This window comes from Elephas maximus, chromosome 3 (assembly GCF_024166365.1).
Source record: "Elephas maximus indicus isolate mEleMax1 chromosome 3, mEleMax1 primary haplotype, whole genome shotgun sequence".
NCBI lineage: Eukaryota > Metazoa > Chordata > Mammalia > Proboscidea > Elephantidae > Elephas > Elephas maximus.
The window spans coordinates 34,625,318-34,642,220 of record NC_064821.1 but is presented as its reverse complement, the minus strand read 5'-3'; the positions used below and the strand labels follow the sequence as shown (position 1 = coordinate 34,642,220).

Below are 16,903 nucleotides of genomic sequence, written 5' to 3'. Positions count from 1 at the left end.
ATATGGAATTTCAAGGGTACCTGAATAGACTAAACAATTAAAAAAATATATAATTTTTATTGAGCTTTAAGTGAAAGTTTATAAATCAAGTCAGTCTGTCACATATAAGCTTACTCCATACTCCCACTTACCTTACTCCATACTCCCACTTACTCTCCCCCTAATGAGTCAGCCCTTCCAGTCTCTCCTTTTGTGATAATTTTGCCAGCTTCCAACCCTCTCTACCCTCCTATCTCCCCTCCAGACAGGAGATGCCAACACAGTCTCAAGTGTCCACCTGATACAAGTAGCTCACTCTTCAACAGCATCTCTATCCAACCCATTGTCCAGTCCCTTCCATGTCTGATGAGTTGTCTTCAGGTATGGTTCCTGTCCTGGGCCAACAGAAGGTTTGGGGACCATGACCGCCAGGATTCCTCTAGTCTCAGTCAGACCATTAAGTCTGGTCTTTTTATGAGAATTTGGGGTCTGCATGCCACTGATCTACTTCTCCCTCAGGGGTTCTCTGTTGTGTTCCCTGTCAGGGCAGTCATCGGTTGTGACCAGGCACCATCTAGTTCTTCTGGTCTCAGGATGATGTAGTCTCTAGTTCATGTGGCCCTTTCTGTCTCTTGGGCTCATAATTACCTTGTGAACTTGGTGTTCTTCATTCTCCTTTGATCCAGGTGGGTTGAGACCAATTGATGCATCTTAGATGGCCACTTGTTAGCATTTAAGACCCCAGACGCCACATTTCAAAGTGGGGTGCAGAATGTTTTCATAATAGAATTATTTTGCCGATTGACTTAGAAGTCCCCTTAAGCCATAGTCCGAAAACCCCCGCCCTTGCTCTGCTGACCTTTGAAGCGTTCAGTTTATCCCGGAAACTTCTTTGCTTTTAGTCCAGTCCAGTTGAGCTGACCTTCCGTGTATTGAGTATTGTCCTTCCCTTCACCTAAAGTAGTTCTTATCTACTAACTAATCAGTAAATAACCCTCTCCCACCCTTCCTCCCTCTCCCCCTCGTAACCACAAAAGTATGTGTTCTTCTCAATTTATACTATTTCTCAAGATTTTATAATAGTGGTCTTACACAATATTTGTCCTTTTGCCTCTGACTAATTTCACTCAGCATAATGCCTTCCAGGTTCCTTCATGTTGTGAAATGAGAATAAACAATTTTTGAAAAAACAAAACAAAGTTTGAAGATTCACACTTTCCCACTTCAATACATATGACAAAGTTACAATAATCTAAACAGTGTTGTTCTGGCATAAGAACGAACCATGGAATACCTAGTGAAAGAAAATCCAGTTAGAGGAAATACGTAGTGCAAAGCTCATGTTGTTGTTGTTTGGTGCTGTCGAGTCGGTTCCAAGTCATAGTAACCCTATAGGACAGAGTAGAACCTCCCCACTCTGGGTAACATGTGTATCTTAATATATTAAGCCTTCCAATCCATGATCCTGGGATGTCTTTCCATTTATTTAAGTCTTCAATTTCTTTCAGAACTTTAAAAAAATACCATTTAGTGTACAGGTCTTTCACCTCCATGGTTAAGTTTATTCCTTAGTGTTTTATTGTTTTCAATGTTCTCTTACATGGAATTGTTTCACAACATGAGCTTTGCACTACAAAGAGCAACTGGTGGATTTGAACTGCAGACCTTTTGATTAGCAGCCGAGCTCTTAACCACTATGCCACCAGGGCTCTGCAAAGGTCATAGAGGAAGAAAAAGATTGCTATTTTTGAGGAATTAAAAAGAAGAAAATGTGGTGAGAGTTTTAAATTTCAGAGCTGTACACTTTATCAAAGACGATGTATAGATGGCAAATAAGCCTAAATGCATATGGTCAACATTATTGCTAAACACTATTAATCATTAGGGAAATATGCTCAATATTATTAGTCTTAAGGAAGTGTAAATTAAAAACCACAATTAGATACTACTATCATTTATTAACATGACTAAATAAAAAAGAACTGAGACTTATAAATGTTGGTGAGAAGGCAAAGCAAAAGGAACTTGTGCTTAATGGTTAGAATGCAAAATAGTACAGCCACTTTGGAAACTGTTGGGGCATTTCTTGTAAAACTAAAGATACAATTACCAGACAACATAGTAATCTCACTCCTGGGTATTTATCCAGGTGAGCTGAAAATTTGTGTTCACACAAGAACATGTATGGAATTTCTGTAGCAGCTTTATTTGTCCTCACCAAAAACTGGAAACAACCAAGATGATCTTCAACAGGTGAATGGATTACCAAACTTTGGCACATATCAATGCAATGGAATACTACTTAACAATAAACAGAACTCACTATTGATTCTCACACTAGAAGATGGATAAATCTTTAATGTATTTTTGTGAGTTAAAATAGCCAGATCAAAATGAGGAAAAAAAAAATGCATTTTACTCTATTACAAATGTATGATATAATCTCCCTGACAGTGGTGAGAAAAAAAGAGTTGACCTGAAGACCTTTGGAGATCATGTTTTTTCCCCCTGGCAATTAAGGTGAATGACAAAGAAAACTGCAAAGAACTACTACATGAGTTGTTAAATTTTTTTCTCAGATTGGTATTGGTTAGCAATTCTGAAATTACATTTTAACTAGGGTTGAACAATGCAGAGATAAACTGCAAATAATGCAAACAAAGCTTCTCACCGTCAGATAAAAGACCATTATAATTAGCAAGGGCAGAAGGCTAGAGTGAAAATTATTAGAGGGACATTTCATAATGATAAAAGGGGAATTCAACAAGAAGACATAATAATCTGAAATGTCTATACACCTAACAGGAGAACTTCAATATCTATGAAGGAAAAACCAATATAACTGATGAAATAGAAAAAAATGATAAGGATATGGAAGTCAGCAAGCATAAAGAAGACTTGAACAACACCATCAACCATCTTGACATAACTGATATTGATTGGGCACTCCACCCAACAACAGCAGAAGATACATTGTAACTAAGTGCCCATTAAACATTCAGGAAAATAGACCATATCCTAGGTTCTAATACAAAACTTAACAATAGAATAAAATGAATGACTAAATAAAGAAGAAAAATTCTGGTATATCTATCTGTTGGAATACTACACAGTGACAAAAACAAATGATAAATTGCTGCTATATGTAACAACATGGAAACCCTGGTGGTGTAGTGGTTAAGTGCTACAGCTGCTAACCAAAGGTTGGCAGTTCGAATCCACCAGGTGCTCCTTGGGAACTCTATGGGGCACTTCAACTCTGTCCTATAAGGTTGCCATGAGTTGGAATCGACTCGATGGCACTGGGTTTTGGTTTTGGTTTTTGTTATGTAACAACATAAATCAAATCTCACAGACTGTATGTTGAATAGATGAATTCAAATACGATATACTTCATGCAGTATGATTTGGATTATGTGAGTATCAACCTGAGAAAAGGGTAACGGGAATCTTCTGGGGTGTTAAGAAAGTTCCCTAACATGCTGTCAGAGGAGGTTATATAAGTATACATAGATATAAAAATTCATCACATCGTACACTTAGGATTAGTATATGCTATGCACTACATTTTATGTATTATAGGGTCACTATGAGTTTTTTTTTTATGAGTTGGAATCGACTTAATGGCACTGGGTTATTATCTCAAGTTGCAACACTGAAGGATTTTATGGGCAAAATATTGAATGATGCAGGAAGGATCAGAAGAAGATGGAAGGACTGCACAGAGTCACTGTACCAAAAAGAACTGGTTGATGTTCAACCCTTTCAGGAAGTAGCCTATGATTAAGAACCAATGGTACTGAAGGAAGAAGTCCAAGCCTCACCGAAGGCACTGGCGAAAAACAAGGCTCCAGGAATTGACAGAATACCAATTGAGATGTTTCAACACACAGATGCAGCGCTGGAGGTGCTCACTTGTCTATGCCAAGAAATTTGGAAGACAGCAACCTGGTCAACCAACTGGAAGAGATCTGTATCTGTGCCCATTCCAAAGAAAGGTGATACAACAGAATGTTGAAATTATCAAACGATATCATTAGTATCACATGCAATTAAAATTTTGCTGAGGATCATTCAAAAGCAGTTGCAGCTGCACATCAACAGGATAACTGCCAGAATCAAAGCCAGATTTGGAACAGGACGTAGAATGAAGGACATCATTGCTGATGTCAGATGGATGTTGGCTGAAAGCAGAGAATACCAGAAAAATGTTTACCTGTGTTTTGTTGCTTATGCAAAGGCATTCGACTGTGTGCATCATAAGAAATTATGGATAACATTTTGAAGAATAGGAATTTCAGAACACTTAATTGTGCTCACGAAGAACCTATACATGGATCAGCAGGCAGTTGTTCCAACAGAACAAGGGGATACTGCGTGGTTTAAAGTCAAGAAAGATATGGGTCAAGTTTGTGTCCTTTCACTATATTTATTCAATCTGTATTCTGAGCAAATACCCTAGAATCTGGACTGTGTGAAGAATGGGACATCAGGGTTGGAGGAAGGGTCATGAACAGTCTGGATTTGCAGATGACACAACCTGCTTGCTGAAAGTGAAGAGGAATTGAAGCACTTACTGATGAAGATCAAAGACCACAGTCTTCAGTAGAACCTCAACATAAACCAAAAATCCTCACAACTGGACCAATAAGCAACATCATGATAGATAGAGAAAAGATTGACGTTGTCAAGGATTTGATTTTACTTGGATCCACAATCAACGGCCATGGAAACAGCAGTCAAGAAACCAAATGATGTATTGCATTGGGCAAATCTGCTGCAAAAGGCCTCTTTGAAGCATAGAAAAGGAAAGACATTGCTTTGAGGCCTGAAGTGCGCCTGACCTAAAAAAAAAAGTGCACCTGACCCTAGCCGTGGCATTTTCAATCGCATCATATGCATGTGAAAGCTGGAGAATGGATAAAGAAGACAGAAGAAGAACCGATGCATTTGAATTATAGTGTTGGAGAAGGATACTTAATGTGCCATGGAGTGCCAGAAGAACAAACAAATCTGCTTTGGAAGAAATATAGCCAGAATGCTCCTTAGAAGCAAGGATGGAGAGACTTCGTCTCACATATGTTGGACATGTTATCAGGAGGGACCAGTCCCTGGAGAAGGACGTCATGCCTGGTAAAATAGAGGGTCAGCAAAAAAAGAGGAAGACCCTAAATTAGATGGATTGACACAGTGGCTGCAACAATGGGCTTAAACATAGCAAGGATTGTGAGAATGGTGCAGGACTGGGCAGCCTTTAGTTCTGTTTCGTCGCTATTAGAACAGACTGGAGGTCACCTAATAACAATAACAACGCACATATACGAAAACCTAGGCTTTTCTCTGCAGAGGACATAAAGACACATCCCAAATTCCAGGGAAAGTCACTGAACCACTACAGACACTGCTTGGCGCCTCTCGGTCCACATACCGAACCCCTCCCCTTCGCCCACAGAGTCCCAGAAACCGGAAGCGGAAGTGCGCGCCCAGGGACGGCAGCCATGTTTCCTTGCGCTTCTGTTTCGGTGGAAGGGGGTTTTTTTTTGTCTGTTTTGTCCTGCCTGGTCCATTATTAAGTGCAGCCCACGAGACTAAGGGCGCTGCTCTCGCTCTCCTGCGCAGTCCTGACTGCCTCTAGCCGGGCTGTGCCTGGGGTTTCCCGTCCTCGCCGCCGTCGCCGCTTTCTTGCTCTCTCCACGGCCGCTTTCCTGCCACCGCCGCTTTCTCCGAGAGCCCTGCCCACTCCGCGCGCGTCCACCTGGTCCGGGATCGGGACAGCGGAGGTGGTGGACTGGATCTAGGTCGCTCGATGCATGAACAGGTAAAATCGTTTTAGTCCTCGCCTATTCATAGTGTGGCTCCCAGACCAGCAGCGTCAGCTATGCCCGGGAGTTTGTGAGAAATGGCCTCATGGAAGCCCAGGGTAATTAGCCTGTGTCTAAACGCCCTGCTCCCACCTCCTGTCCGCCTGTCACCATGCTCCCCTTTGTTTTCTGTGCTCATCAATGCAGGAGAATTGTTAAATATTGCTGATCAGAGAAAAGTAAGATTATGGTGAGGAATATACCCTTCTCAGTTAATGGTTATAGGTTTTTAACACCGATGAAGAATTAAGAAGCATGAGTTGGAACTAATACATGCATTTAAGACCACATTTATCCCAATTTCAGGAGAAAAATAGTAAGAGGCACGTTTCGAGGAATTTCTTTGGCTGTAAGAGATTTTTGTCATGATTGCTTGAAAATATGGTCAGTCCTAGTAAGTCAAAAGTAAAATGTGATGTGGAGGAGCAAACTTAACGTGGGAATGAGTGATTTATAGAGATCACACACCCAGTATGTCTCCAAGATCTTAAGGTTTGGCTGAGGCAGAGTCTTTGCGGGATCGAATGCTGGTGGCTCAACCACAATTTCTGTTACCAAAGCGCCACGCTTCTTAATAGGTTCGAGGCTTCTTGGAGCAGAAGCTGTGCGTGTTCCCAGTGTCGGAGCAACTGATACTGAGACTGAGGGCGAAATGGTAGGCCTGTGTAATGAAAGTAATCCAGGTACTTGAACAGAGACCCCAGAAGGTCAGCCACACCGCAGTGTTGCAGAAAGTAGCTCATCTTTTGTAGTAATTATTTTAGAGTACTCTTGCTTAAAAAAAAAAAAAAAAATTTTTTTTTCGCTTAGATAAATGTGTGTAAAGTGTGCAACTGTTAGGACGTCAAGGTTTATAGTAAATAATTTTGAACATGAAAAGCTTAAATGTATAAGTAAATAATGGGTGTGGCATCTTTAATGTGACTAGACAATATGTTTCTTTTTAAACCAAATGTAGCAGTGTAGAATGAAGGTAATATGTGTGTATCAGATCTTTGAATGTAAGAGCAAAGAAAGGATATTTTACGTAGACAAAAGGATAGGAAAAAATAGGTAGACACTAAGTAGCAGCAGCTGCATGTATCATTTCAAAAAAATTTTTGGTTTTAATAACGAGGTGATTCAGAACTATTTACCTTAAAAAATGCATTCCTTATATACTGTAGTTCCTCAAATGTGGTTTTATTTTTCTATGTTAGCATGGCCTAAAAAACAAACCTGTTGAGTCAATTCTGACTCATACCAACCCGATAGAACAGAGTAGATCTGCCCCATAAGGTTTCCAGGCAGCGGCTAGTGGATTCGAACTACTGACCTTTTGTTTAGCAGCTGAGCTCTTAACGCACTACACCACCAGGACTCCTATATCCCTGTAGTGTCTAAATTTCTCTCCTTTGACGCACACACACAGCCCAAGAAACTTAAGTTTCTTCCCTTTATTTAGTGGTATCATTTCATTCTATCTTTTTGTGTGCGTGTGGTAAAATATGTATTTAACAAAACCTTTTCCTGTTTCAACCATTTTTACATGTACAATTCAGTAGCATTAATTACTTTCACCATGTTGTGCAGCCATCACCACTATCAGTTTCCAAGTTTTTCCATCACCCTTAGCAGAAAAACTCAGCACCTCTTAAGCATTACATTCCCATTCTCCACTCATCCACCCCCGGTTGCTATATAAGTGCCTATTCTAGGTATTTCATCTAAGTGGAATCGTACGATGTTTTTGTGTCTGACTTCTTTCACTTGCATACTTTTTTTTTTTTTTAATATTGTGTTTTTGGTGAAAGTTTACACGGCAAAATAGGTTCCTATTCAACAATTTCTACATAAATTGTTCAGTGACACTGGGTACGTTCTTCTCATTGTGTGCCCATCCTGGTTAGCATAGTGTTTTCAAGGTTCATCTCTGTGTTAGCATTTATAAGAAATTCATTTCTTTTTATGACTGAATAGGAGCCCTTGTGGCACAGTGGTTAAGCATTCAGCTACTAACGAAAAGGTTCAGCGGTTTGAACCCACCAGCTAATCTCCTGGAGAAAGATGTGGCATTCTGCTTTCTAAAAGATAGTAGTTTTGGAAACTCTATGGGGCAGTTTTACTCTGTCCTTATAGGGTCTCTATGAGTTGGAATTGACTGAATGGCAACTAGTTTGGCTTTGGTTTGGGATGGATTGACTACATTTTGTTTATCTGTGAATCTGTTGATGGACATTGGCGTTGTTTTCACTTTTTGGCTACTATGAATAGTGCTGCAGTGTTAAAATACCTGTTTGCATTTTTGCTTTCAAGCCTTTTGGGTACATACCTAGGAATGGAAGTTTCTGGGTCATGTGGTAATTGTATGTTTAACTTTTTGAAGAACCACATAATTGTTTTCCAGGGAATCTGTACCGTATTACAGCCCTACCAGCAATTCCTCCACATTCTCCCTAACTCTTGTTTTCTGTTTTTCTGATAGTATCCATCATAGTGGAGTGAGGCAATATCTCATTGCGGTTTTGATTTGCATTTCTCTAATGACTAATGACTTTGAATGTCTGTCTTTTCACATGCTTATTGGCTGTTTATCTAAAGCACTTGGCTGCTAACTGAAAGAAACGTTGGCGATTGGAACCCATCAGCCTCTCTGAGGGAGAAAGACAGGGCAGTCTGCTTCCATAAAGATTTCCAGCTTTGGAAACCCTACTGGGTAGTTCTGCTCTGGCCTGTAGGGTCACTATGAGTCAGAATCGACTTGATGGCAGCAGGTTTGGTTTTGGGTTTTTGTTGGCTATTTGTATATCTTTGGTGTGATGTCTGCTTCTTAAGATTTTGTCCATTTTTGAAATGGTTTGTTTGTCTTTATGTTGGTGAGTGGTAAGAGCTCTCTTTTTGCTTATCAGATGTATGATTCCCAAATATTTTCGGCCATTCTGTAGACTGTCTTTTCACTTTGTTGATAAGTGCTTTGATGGACAGAATTTTTAATCCGATGAAGTCCAATTTATCTATTTTGTCTTGTTGTTCATGCTTTTAGTATCATATCTAAGAATCCATTGTTGAAAACTAGTGTGTGGAGAAAATAAAAGTTCTCAGTTAAGTTGTGAAAATGCTGCATGTTTAAAAAATTACAAAAATATGTTAAGGAAAATTACCATGAAGCACTACTTGTAATCTCAACACTTCTAGAGAAATGTGGTGCCTTTTATTTTTCCATTTCCTTCCCTAGAGAGGGATATTTTAGAAGTGTTCCTTTTTTTTTTTTTTTTTTTAACTAAAGTTCCCCTTGGAGACGTGGCTGGTAATTTAGTCACTTCATGTCAAATTCAAATCTTGTTTCAAAACTACTGAATTTTCCTAGTTCAGAATCTAAGAGTTGCCCCTCAGATAACGCTACAATACCAACCTACTTTTCCTAAAGGCCTCCCTCATGTATGCTAGGACTGTGCTCTTCCTTTCCTTTGACTTGAAGCTTCAGGAAAGGGAGTGAATCCTGTTTTAGAGGTAACACTTTGATTCTTTGTGGCAAGGAGGAGGCAACCTACAGGTTGAGATATGGACGCTTGGGTGCAGTGGACTTGGACACCAAACTCTTCCATACTCCACCTGGCCCTGAAAGCTAACATGTCTAGAACAGTGCTCTCAAAATCTTACCCCAGCAATCTGCTGTTCACCTAGCTTTCCCTTACCAGTAAATGGCACCAGCAGCCATTCACTAGATTAGGAGATACGCTCAGTTCACCTCTGTCCTCTTTTTCACTCATCTTCCACCCTCAAGAAAGCACCAAGTCCTGTTGGTTTATGACCATAATATAACCACTGTCTTTGTGGCCGCAATCCTAGTCCAAGCTACTCTGAGAGCACTACCTTATGAAAATAGTCTGTGAACTTTCTTCTGCTTTTTCTCTTGTCACAAGAAGGTATATTCTCCACTCAGCTGCAAGTGGCATATTTCAAAATTGTAAACCAAGTAACCTATCAATCACATATAGAATAAAACCCGTATGTTTTATGTTGGCCAACAAGGTCCTCTTGGGCACGCTTATGTATAGCTTTCTGACAATTTATAACACTCTCATGTTAGATGAACTGTTGACATTTTTAAAAATAATTTTTATTGTGCTTTAAGTGAAAGTTTACAAGTCAGTCTCCCACATATAAACTTACATACACCTTACTACATACTCCCATTTACTCTCCCCCTAACGAGTCAGCCCGCTCCCTCCTTCCAGTCTCTCCTCCTGTAACAATTTTGCCAGTTTCTGACCCCCTCTACACTCCCGTCTCCGTTCCAGACAGGAGATGCCAACATAGTCTCAAGTGTCCATGTGGTGCAGGTAGCTCACTCCTCATCAGCATCTCTCACCAACCCGTTGTCCAGTCCAATCCATGTCTGATGAGTTGGCTTCGGGAATGATTCCTATCCTGGGCCAACAGAAGGTTTGGAGACCCTGACTGCCGGGGTCCTTCTAGTCTTAGTCAGACCATTAAGTCTGGTCTTTTTATGAGAATTTGGGGTCTGCATCCCACTGTTCTCCTGCTCCCTCAGGGGTTCTCTGTTGTGTTCCCGTCAGGGCAGTCTTGACATATTTTTAAAAAACTTTTTCAAAGATGTCAAGATTTTCCCTGCTTTTGGCCTTTGCACCAGTTACTTTCTCTGATGGAAGTTTTTTTTTTTTTTTTTACCATGGGGATCCCATAATTCAGGCCTCACCTCAAATGTCACATCAGAGATTGCCCCCCTTCTGTCCCTTCAGTTACTTCCTCTTATTTCTATGTTTAAATATCATTGCAGTTTTCACAACGAGGTAAATCTAATTTAGGTTGATATTAACCTAAATCATGTAAATGCATTCAAATTGAATTGAATGTTACTTGCTTTATCAACTCTATTTCCCTATATGACAGACTTCCTGCAAACAAAAAGCTGTGAAGTTCTGCATTGTGCTGATGGCAGCTTTCAACCCTCTCTGATGTGTGGTCTTTTTGCGTTTTGGTGAGCCCTGTAGGGCTGTAATGTCTGTTAGCCAGATGTGGCTATTTCAATTAAAATTAATTGAAACTAAAAGGAAAAATTTAGCTCTTTAGTTATAGCAGTTATGTATATGTTAAGAGCTAAATAGCCACACCAGTTGGGCCAAGGGCCACCATATCGGACTGTGCAGAAAAAGAAAATGTCTACCTTCACAGAAAGTTTCCTTGGGTAGTGCTACTCAAGAATATGTACAACATGTGATAATCTGTGTTTGTGATTATTCTGTGTGTGTCCTCAATGATCAGTCTAATAGGCCAGAGGAACAAGAAAACAAAATACATAGTGTCTGCCTGTAGATTTATAGTCTAGCGTGTCAGACGGTTTTAATTAAATAATGAAAAGCCAGGACATCTGATAGTCTGTAATAAAAACACTTAACCCGAAAGCTAGGTTAGACTGCTTGAAAGGGAAAATTATTTAAGTGAAGATTCATAAAATTAATTGGATTTGGCTTTATAACGGTTCAGCAGGGTTGATAGAATGTGGAATGGGTAGGGTTGGAAGGAGATTTCAGTTGGGAAAAATGACTATGAATCACTGAGTCAGCAGAGAAGAACTTAGTAACATCTGTTTCTTGATGAAAATCAGAGGTGATTGAAGCAGAGAAAACAAAGTGGAAAGTGTGTGTGTGTTTGTGTGTGCATTTGTGAGCAAAACTGGAGGAGGCAATGGCAGCAGGTCATTTAGAACTACTTTGGGCTTTCTCCAAAGCCAGTGGACAGCTGCTGATAAGCATTAAACAGAGACAGATGTGAGTATGTTTGACTTTAAACAGAACACTCCAGATCCTGTATGTAAATATATTTTGGAAATGACAACCATGACTCAATGAAGTCAAGCAGGAGCTTTTTAGAACAAGTTAAAGAAGAATGTGAGGAGGCCTAGGCATGGAAGATGGTCCTGAATCAGGAAGATAGTGGAATGATACAATGTAGATGTAGATGTTTTAAAGGGCTTCAATTCACAGAATGTTCATTCCTTCATCTAGAGACTAGAGCAGCGAGTGCTTTTAAAACTTGAATGTGGATGTCTAAATTTTGTTAAAATGTATATTTTAATTTGGCAGGTGTTTTTTTTTTTTTTAGGGTAGGGCCTGAGATTTTACATAACAACCTCCCAGTTTATGCTGAAAATAATAAGTATGGGGAAAAAGTGTATATTAAAATTAGAGAGTGGTGTTAGAGAAAAAAACAAAATGAAGGATAATGCTTGAAGGGAGACACTGAAATAAAGACTGAGAGAGAGAGGGAGAGAGAAACATTACACTGAGATTAAGAAATAAAGGAGTAGAAGTCAGCTAAGTGGGTAAGCGAGGTGGGAAGAAATGGAATAGAGGCAGGAGACTGCTCCTTATAAAAAACTTAAATGCTTTTCTGATTTATTGGTTGGCCAATTATTATAAAAGAGAAAGCGTTCAGCAATCCTTCCAGATTTCTTAAAAGCTTGGGGACTGCTGGCGTCATGGTCAGAGGACAAAGAAAGAGAAAAGCTTGAGGGGAAGAAACAAATGTTAATTGCAAAATCTACAGGAAAGTTACTGATCCATGTATGTAATCTGGTAACATCAGACTTCTCCTAACTTCAGGAAAGGGAATGAGAATAATCAGCGTCAGCCCAAAGCTGATTCCTAAAAGGTGGAGATCAGACACACCTTAACTCTAAAGTTTTTACCAATTCTGGTACCAACTGCCCCTCCCACAGCACTATCTACCTCTCTGCTGGGTTCAATCATTTGTAGCAGTGGCCACACAGAACTCAAAGACCGTACTGACAGTTATGGGGTTTATTAGTGAAGTAACAGGTTATAATTCAGAATCAGGATCAACTTGGAGGTTAACAGGATACAACTCAGGATATAGTTCATCAATCAGGACAGCGTCTGTGCTGGTCCCCTGCGTCCCGCTGTCTCATGCTGCTTGCCACACTGGCTGTACTGTCTCTCGCGGTCTTCACTGTTACAGCTCTCACTTTCCTGGATCTAGGAGGTTCTCAGCACAGGGACTCTGAGTCAAAAAGATGTGCCCTGCTCCCAACTCTCCTTGATGGTAGTGAGGTCCCCCTTAACCTCTGTGGGTTTGGCTCTTTTAAGCCTAGCAGGATGGCAGAGTTGACCAATCCACTTGGTAGGTATCATGGAATGAATTGTGTCCCTCCAAAACATTTGTCAACTTGGCTAGGCCATGATTCCCAGTGTTGTGTGGTTGTCCTCCATTTTGTGCTCTGGTTATCCTCCATTTTATGTGTTGTAAACCCTGACCTCTATGTGTTAAAGGCAGAGTCCTGGTGGTGCAGTATTTAAGAGCTCAGCTGTTAACCAAAAGGTTGGCAGCTCAAATCTTCCAGGTTCTCCTTGGAAATCCTATGGGGCAATTCTGCTCTGTCGTATAGGATCACTATGAGTTAGAATCGACTTAATTGCAGTGGGTTTGGTTTTTGTGTTAATGAGGCATGGTTAGATTATGTTAATGAGGATTAGATTATATTTGTTATGTTAATGAGGCAGGATTAGGGTGGGATACATCACCCTTGCTTGAGTCATACCTTTTATAAGAGATAAAAGGAGAGAGAAGTGAGCAGAGAGAGACCTAACTACCACCAAGAAAGAAGAGCCAGGAGCGGAGTGCATCCTTTGGGCCTGGGGTCCCTGAGCTGAGAGCCTCCTAGACCTAGGGGAAGACTGATGCCAAGATACATGGAGATTTCCAAGGAACACCAGACCCGCACGTGTTGAAACTGGACAAGAGCATTCCCCCAGAGCCAACAGAGAGAGAAAGCGTTCCTCTAGAGCTGGGCCCTGAATTCGGACTTCTAGCGTCCTAAACTGTGAGCGGATAAATTTCAGTTTGTTAAAGCCATCCACTTGTTGTATTTATGTTCTAACAGCAATAGGTAACTAAGACAGGCCATAGGCATCTTATTTGCATAGTTGCTGTTCAATTCCTACAAGAGTTTTACACACCTTATTTACATAGTTCCAGCCAGTCATTTTGTGGGAATCACAAGACCATGGCTAGAAAGGCCATATAAAAGCAATTCACTGCATTGCAACATATTACAATTCTATGAATGAGATGAAAATTAAAAAAAAAAAAAAAATAACAGAAGGGTTTTAACTGCATGTAATTAAAGGTCAGTGGAAGTAAGCTGAGTTCATTGACCAAGCTGTATGTTATCCCTGAAAATTCTCCCATGTTGATATTAAATAACAGTGTGTGTTGATCTATAAGGGACAAAGTTATGTAGGTGAACCCTCAACTTCAGCCTTGGACCCTGACTCCCTGAAGGAAATCAGGTTCAAGTTTTCCAACCTTGCCAGGGCTGGATGCTTCTCCTGCTTTTGAGCCAGTGAATTCCTCCATCTGTGATCTTGTTACCAGAAGGAAGAGGCCTGTAGAGCTTCATGAAGAATGCAGGTATTTGCTCTGGAAGGCTGGGGCCTGTCCTGCCTTAAATACAGATACCCTCAGGGTGGACTGTTGCCTTGAGCCTTGGAGGAATCCCTGCCCAGGGAAGGAGCTGAAGTCTAAGAATCTGTCACTCCCTCCTTACTCAACACTGTCTCCCCTATCTTTCTTCCATTTCAGATCCCAGGTGTGGTATAGGGAGAACTAGTCTAGTCCAGGCAACTGGGGACCTACAGTGACTATCTTGCACATCCCTGGAATCACAAATAAGGATTGCAGCTGCTCTTACAGGCAAACCATTCATCTGCCTCCAAACTGCCTAGTGGCTCTGCTTCCACTCCCATTCCTTTTACTGAAGTCACTTCTTGGGTTTAGAGAGGACATTCACTTAGACTTCCAGAAACTGGAGCAAGGAAATGGTGAGTACTACAGAGATCTGGGGTATTCTTATCATAAGGTGGTGAGGCTTGATATGAATTGCTGGGGGACCAGCTGTGTGCTCTGGGCCCTGTGATTTCTCAATGAGATAAAAAGGTGGCAGAGAGGGCCAAGGGATTGGGTCCTAAGAGGCATCCTAAGACCCTGCTCCCACTGTCACTGGGCCCTTCCTCACACATATGTGGTTTTTCAAGTACTGGATGCGCAGGGGAAGCCCTGGTGGTGTAGTGGATGAGTGCTACGGCTGCTAACCAAAGGGTCGGCAGTTCAAACCCGCCAGGCGCTCCTTGGAAACTCTGTGGGGCAGCTCTGCTCTGTCCTGTAGGGTAGCTATGAGTTGGAATCAACTCGACGGCGCTGGGTTTGGTTTTTTTTTTTTTGGTTTGGATGCCCAGGGTCACCTTTAATGTGACCCATGAAACTGGTACCATGGGCCGTTACCATCCCCACCCGGGGCCTTGGTGCTTGGTGTTAGTGACAGAATCCCCTGACCGGAGCCTGAAGATGGAGCTGCTCTGGCTGAGGAGGCTGAGCCCCAGGCCCTCCAGAGCGAGCCATCCTCGTCCCATCACTGCAAACTGTGGCTTCCCCAGGAACTGCAGCCTTTTTGTGCAGTTCTGAAACTGTAGCTCTACCTCTCACACTGTGTGAGGGGGTAATAAAGAATGAATTAAGATATAGGGGAAGGTCTGACTGTTTATGGGGTCCTGGGTGGGCCTTGGTGCTCTCATGATGTCACCAAAAGAATGACACTGGGGACAGTGATTCCAGCTCGGTCATGTGTGGGGTCCCCAGACCCATCCTTTTTCCATTGGGGAGGCTCTCAGGTGTGAGAGAAGCCTGATTCTCTAATGTAGGTCCTTGTCCTCCCACACACCTGTGCGTAGAACTTATCTAAAATTAAAGTGTTCTTTTTTGCTAGAGAATCTCAGCATATGGGGTGGGTGTATATAAGTTCTTGGGTTTACATTTTCCATTGGAATACAATTTCTAGATTAGATTGTTTCTACTGAGAGTGTTCCAGTTGAGTGGATATAGGACTTCTCAAACAATGCCTGTTTTAACTGATGTAAAAGTTACTCTAAAGCTTACTTAAACCTTGAAAAGACTTTTAAAGACTTCTATTATGTGTAAGAAATCATGCCAGAATTTCTACTCTGTTAAATAGTTTAGCCATTTTAGGAACATTTTCCTGACTGAGATAAACTGGTCACTAGGAATAGACCTCTAATTTACATTTTTATGATTTGCACAAATATATTGGACAATTTAATAATAGATACAAAAGACTAAATTTTAAATGGTTTTGTAATTTCAAATGAGAATTCCTAGTAAAAACATTTACATGTCTTATTTGCTTTACAGCATATTTAAAAGTACAATTTAGTGTATGTTTTTGCAGTAAATATTACCTTCAAAGTAAAAAATTCAGTATGAACTTTTAAGGTATACTTCATGAAGACCTGTTCCTACTGTTGTTTTCATCCAGCTCATTCCTCTTCTACCAGTTACCTTTAGATAGCCAGCTGTATTACTTTCTGGAGCATCTTGCCAGTGCTTAGGTAAAAACAAGGAAATAGAAATTTTTATTTCTCATACTTTGTTACACAAAAAGTAGCATAGAATTTACACTTGCTCTTTAATTAACAAATTATCCTGGAGATCTTTTCAAACAATGTTTTTGTTGTCATTGAGTCATGGTGACCACAAGTGTCATAGTGGAACTGCACTCCGTACAGTTTTCACGGCTGTGACCTTTGGGAAGTACATTGCCAGACCTTAGTTCCAAGGTGCGTCTGGGTGGGTTTGAACTGCCAATTTTGGTTAATGGTACAGCCCTTAACCATTAGCAGTACCCAGGGACTCCTTTGATAACAATAACAATGTATAACAAACAAACGCAACTTTAGTAGTTGAGTTGATTCCAAGTCATGGTGACCCCATGTGTTACAGAGTAGAACTGAGTTCCATAGGGTTTTCTTAGCCTTAATCTTTAGGGAAGCAGATTGCCAGACCTTTCTTCCATGGCACCACTGGGTGAGTTCACACAGCCATTCTTTTGGTTAGTAGTCCAAGGCAAACCACTTGCACTACTCAAAAACCCACTGCCTACTGCCGTTGAGTCAACTCTACCTTGTAAAAGTACATAAAAAAACAAAACCAAACCCATTGCCATTGAGTTGATTTCGATTTGTAGCGAC

At 40.8% G+C, this 16,903-nt stretch overlaps 1 protein-coding gene across 3 annotated transcripts in view; it reads left to right on the top strand.

The window, feature by feature from the left end:
* The first annotated feature begins 5,462 nt into the window (after positions 1 to 5,462).
* The window catches only part of LOC126072280 (zinc finger protein OZF-like), a 63,884-nt gene continuing 52,443 nt past the window's right edge, over positions 5,463 to 16,903 (top strand). Inside the window, exons 1-2 of one of the 3 annotated variants that reach the window (XM_049877167.1) lie at positions 5,463 to 5,797; positions 14,445 to 14,683. In XM_049877167.1, the coding sequence (XP_049733124.1) occupies positions 14,681 to 14,683 (3 nt within the window). In that variant the 5' untranslated portion in view covers positions 5,463 to 5,797; positions 14,445 to 14,680. Of the gene's footprint in view, positions 5,798 to 9,036; positions 14,274 to 14,444; positions 14,684 to 16,903 lie in introns of those variants that run through there. The other 2 variants (XM_049877168.1, XM_049877166.1) reach the window with 2 other exon arrangements.